The 4,205-nt window shown below is 42.4% G+C and overlaps 1 protein-coding gene across 3 annotated transcripts; it reads left to right on the top strand.

Moving 5' to 3' along the window:
* Window positions 1–313: 313 nt before the first annotated feature.
* cfap298 (cilia and flagella associated protein 298) lies at window positions 314–2,744 on the top strand. 3 transcript variants are annotated; one of them, XM_026182358.1, is made up of 8 exons: window positions 314–459; window positions 705–875; window positions 1,060–1,227; window positions 1,448–1,515; window positions 1,608–1,766; window positions 1,948–2,079; window positions 2,176–2,271; window positions 2,348–2,744. In XM_026182358.1, exons 2-8 carry the CDS (start codon window positions 737–739, stop codon window positions 2,456–2,458), a joined length of 873 nt encoding a protein of 290 aa, XP_026038143.1. In that variant the 5' UTR covers window positions 314–459; window positions 705–736; the 3' UTR covers window positions 2,459–2,744. The 3 variants fall into 3 exon arrangements, with proteins under 3 accessions (XP_026038143.1, XP_026038142.1, XP_026038144.1); XM_026182357.1 differs by lacking the exon at window positions 314–459 and having other exon boundaries at window positions 601–875; XM_026182359.1 differs by lacking the exons at window positions 314–459; window positions 705–875; window positions 1,448–1,515 and having other exon boundaries at window positions 1,150–1,227.
* Window positions 2,745–4,205: the final 1,461 nt, after the last annotated feature.

The following is a 4,205-nucleotide window of genomic DNA, read 5'->3' as shown; positions in this document are numbered from 1 at the left end:
TGAGTACTTGTTGGTTTTTGACTGCATAAAAATGCCCCTTATTCCTGGATAGTCTTTTGAAATTTTAGAAACATACAGTACATTGTTATGCCATAATATTTATTTTAAATTAAGGACTTTTAAAAGATCCTAATTATTTCCTTAAGATGCCATCATGAGTAACGAGGAAATTAAAGGATTTTAACGTGACGAGCATGGCAAACAAGGTGAGCGCTTCTAGCCGGTTTCTCTTTGCACAGTGAAAATGGAGCACAGTGTTGCCGCTGTGCTCCATTAGGGGGCAGTGTCACAGCTTTTATAGCACGAAGTGTCCTCCAAATTACAGTCGAAGAAAGCAGCCGGGCTGACCAATCGTAATTGGGAAGTAATGCCACCGGTTGTAAACAGTGTGAGCTGTTTAGTGTGAGCGCAAGTTAAACTGGAGGGACCGAACACAGTGCTTCACGTTTTACTGCATAGGTACGTGTCACCGCTGTAGGTCACTGTGAGAAAATAACAACAGACAGTATCACTGTGTCACTGTGAGCAGCCATAACAGTTAGCTTCCATAGAGCTAACGTTAGCTACGTGTGTTCTGGAAGCATCCGCGACAGGCACGGCTGTCGCTATGGTTACGCACTGTTGTCCTACTGAGGGAAAGTGGTTGGTGGTGTTCAAGTTTCATTCAGGCCCCAACTTTCTTCTCTTTCAAACCTATCTTTCAGGAAGGTGGGGTAAGCAGGTGTTGCTTAGCGAAATGGTGCAACTTCACGTGAAGCGTGGAGACGAAAGCCTTTTTCTTTTTAACACCACCGTGGACACCCCTCTGGAAACTCTGATCCAGCAAATTACTGCCATTTACAACGGAAGGCTCAAAGTGGAGAGACTATGTTCAGGTGAAAACACACCCTCGGTGCTGCCACGACTCAAACCTGCACCTCACTACTGTTGAAACTTAACATCAGTGCTGGTGCACTCTATTTTGACCAGTTTCGTGTCTCTGAGTTCCCCAAATAGCATAATTCAACCCTGTAAGTGGGCCTCTGACAAAGATCTGCTTGTTCCTCTGTGTGCCCTCAGAGATTCCCGAGCTTGCAGACCATGGCATCTCACTGCCACCCAACATGCAGGGGCTGACAGAGGAGCAGATTGAGGAGCTAAACCTGAGGGATGAATGGGGAGAAAAGTGCATCCCCAGTGGAGGCTCTGTGTTTAGAAAGGATGAGATTGGGAGGAGGAATGGACAAGGTGAGACTGTAACATCCGTTTGGGTTTGCATGATTTAATATAGCTCTGTAGTTAAAGCCTGGTTTCCTGACTTTGTGCAATTATATGAAATGATATCTGATAGCACGTAACAGCTGTAGATAATACTACACAAATTTCCTTTACAAAGATGACAATTTTGCAAGCAATCCTTTTTATTTGCAAGAATGCATGTTTAAACCATCCCTTTGCCTTCTACTAGCGCCTAATGATAAAATGAAAGAGGTGCTGATGAGAACGGTGGAGGCTGCAACGGCGCTCATCTCCAAAGTGAGTTATTTGCTTTAACGGTTGATCGTTACTTTTTGCTTTGTTCAAAAAGGGCGTCACAAACAAATTACGTCATTCTCTTTATCATGCAGAAACAAGTTCAAGCCAATGTTTGTGTCACTGTGGAAATGATAAAGGAAGCACTGGATCAGCTAAGGGGGGCGGTCATGATCGTGTACCCCATGGGGCTGCCTCCTCACGACCCAATCAGGATGGAATTAGAGGACAAGGAAGACCTTTCAGAAACACAGGTGAAACAGCTGAAATGGAGGCTGATGGCCACATAAAATTAGGAATTTTTATCTTCCATTTATGGTATGATCATTGGAGGTGTTATTTTAAAAAGGTGTCTTATTTTTAAATTAATTTGAAGCTCATGAAATTGCCTTCGCCCTCTCTCAACTGTTTCTGCTACTTTTCTCTTCATCTCAGGCGTCTCTGCAGGTGATCACAGACGACGAATGCCAGCTGTGGTGGGCTGCCAAAGAGATGCAGAGGGGCAAAAAACTGCAGGACTACATTGGCAGAAATGAAAAGACAAAGCTAGTGGTTAAAATCCAAAAGGTGAGAGCCATTTCAATCTAAAGTATGTTTGAGGCCCGTGACCTTCATCATATGTTTTTGAGGGTTTTTTTTAAACCCTTTTACTATTCACTTTAGAAAGGACAGGGGGCGCCAGCGAGAGAACCTGTAATCACCGATGACCAGCAGAAACAGATGATGATGCACTATTACAGAAGGCAGGAAGAGCTCAAGGTGAGGAAATGTGTCACATGTTATAAACATTTGGCTTTGAACAAACATTCTAATCTTTTCTTTGTCACATTTTTAGAAACTGGAGGAGGCGGATGATGATCGCTACCTGGACTCAGAGTGGTCAGACAGGCAGGCCCTCAAAAGACAGTTTCAGGGTCTCACTAATATCAAATGGGGGCCGAGATGAAGACCAGCAACACTCTACAAACCCAACTCGGAGCCACTTCTGTGATCTGGAGTTCAACAGCTCTGTATTCAGCTGGACAAGTTGCCTTTTCAAAATCTTAAAATGAGCTTCCTCTTGGTCTCATGTGACATCATCCAGATAGTACTAATGATTCAGCCTGTGTGCTCTTATATCTTGGAGTTTCTCCTCCTCTGTAACCGTCCTGAAGTTCAGATCCTGACATAATGTGAAACTGAGGCTGCTGTTTGATTTATTTAAATATAAATTTGCTCCCAGTGTTCCTTTATCAGTTTCACCATGTTGTTTTTTATTGAGTCTGTACGAAAAAAATAAAGTTTATTCTGTGTTTTATATTTTGATCACGTGAACACAAAAATTGATCAATATCAGTAGTTTTACATCCCTGGGAGTGCAAGGACAAGGATGCTACACCTTTCCTCTCTTTGTCTTCTCGGTAATGAGACAAACAAACGCCTGTGAAAGTTGCTCGCAGTCAGGAAGTTTCCACACAGTTCAGGTCATCCCAGCAGGACTGAGAAAGGTGTAGAGTTCAGACTGAGTTGTCATCCCCTTGAACTTTTGACGGAGACGAAGCAGTTATCCAGAGAGTTCTATCAAGTTTCACAAAATGCCTCCAAAAAGTCTGAAATTCTCTTAAAGTTTTTTCTTTTTTGATTGGTCAAAGCTTTACTCTAGAAGATTATATAAACCTCATCACCAAAGGTGCTGTCACTTGCTTTGTATTAAGTCCGCAGTGGATGATCCAATCAAAGAATATCTAATAGGCGATAAGGAAATATCTGTCATAAAATTATCACTAGTCTCAGGGAATACCTTACACTTGAACATTAGTTATTTTTCCTTGGAATGTTATCCCCCTCCTCCTGATTCTTGTTTTTGTAATACATCAAATGGTCTTTACATGCATTTGTATTTCTTAGTTTAGTGATCTCTTTAGATTACAGGATCTGTTCCCTGACATGTTCTTCGGTTTATATCACAAACACAGCCGCTATGAGACTGCTTGATCAGGAATTAGTGCAGTAATACACCCTCTGGCCGCTTAATTAGCTACACCTGTTCAAGAGATGCAAATATCTAATCAGTCACTCACATGACAGCAAGTAATGAATAGCCAGACTTCTTCCAGCTGATAGGAAACAGTAGCTCAAATAAGCATCTTTGAAGGAGAGGGCCACACTGCTGCTCCTGTCAGCTACGAGCACGAAACTGAGGTTACAATTCACACAGGGTCACCGAAATTGGACTGTAAAGACTGTAAAATCACGGTCAGCTGTGACGTTTGGATTGAAGGTGAGAATTTGGTGTAAACATCTTTAAAGTATAAATCCATCATGCATTGTATTAACAGTGATGGTGTAATGATGTGAGGAATATTTCCTTGGCACGGCTGGTGCAAATATTGTAGCTGACCATGTCCGTCCCTGTATGACCACAGTGTACCCATCTTCCCATGGCTGCTTAACGAGCCGTGCCACAAAGCTCAAGTCATCTCACACTGGATCTTGAACTTGACAGTGAGTTTACAGCACTCAAATGACCTCCCTAGTCACGGGATATTAGTCCAATAGATGTCGTGGAACGAAGATTCCACATGGATATGGAGCTGACAAATCTGTAGTGACTGTGTGATGCTATCATGTCAATATGAACCAAATATGGATCAAAATGTCAGCATCTGTGCTGAAGAATTAATGACGTTTTAAATGCAAAAAGGGGACCAACC

The sequence above is a fragment of the Astatotilapia calliptera genome, chromosome 10 (genome assembly GCF_900246225.1).
Source record: "Astatotilapia calliptera chromosome 10, fAstCal1.2, whole genome shotgun sequence".
NCBI lineage: Eukaryota > Metazoa > Chordata > Actinopteri > Cichliformes > Cichlidae > Astatotilapia > Astatotilapia calliptera.
This window is presented reverse-complemented; position numbering and strand designations above follow the sequence as displayed.

Excerpts from the sequence above, each read along its gene's own strand:
- cfap298 (XM_026182357.1), top strand. The coding sequence starts at position 608 with ATGGTTACGCACTGTTGTCCTACTGAGGGAAAGTGGTTGGTGGTGTTC. Across the intron at positions 876-1,059 it reads AGTGGAGAGACTATGTTCAG|AGATTCCCGAGCTTGCAGAC; the intron begins GTGAAAACACAC and ends GTGTGCCCTCAG. Across the intron at positions 2,272-2,347 it reads GAAGGCAGGAAGAGCTCAAG|AAACTGGAGGAGGCGGATGA; the intron begins GTGAGGAAATGT and ends TCACATTTTTAG.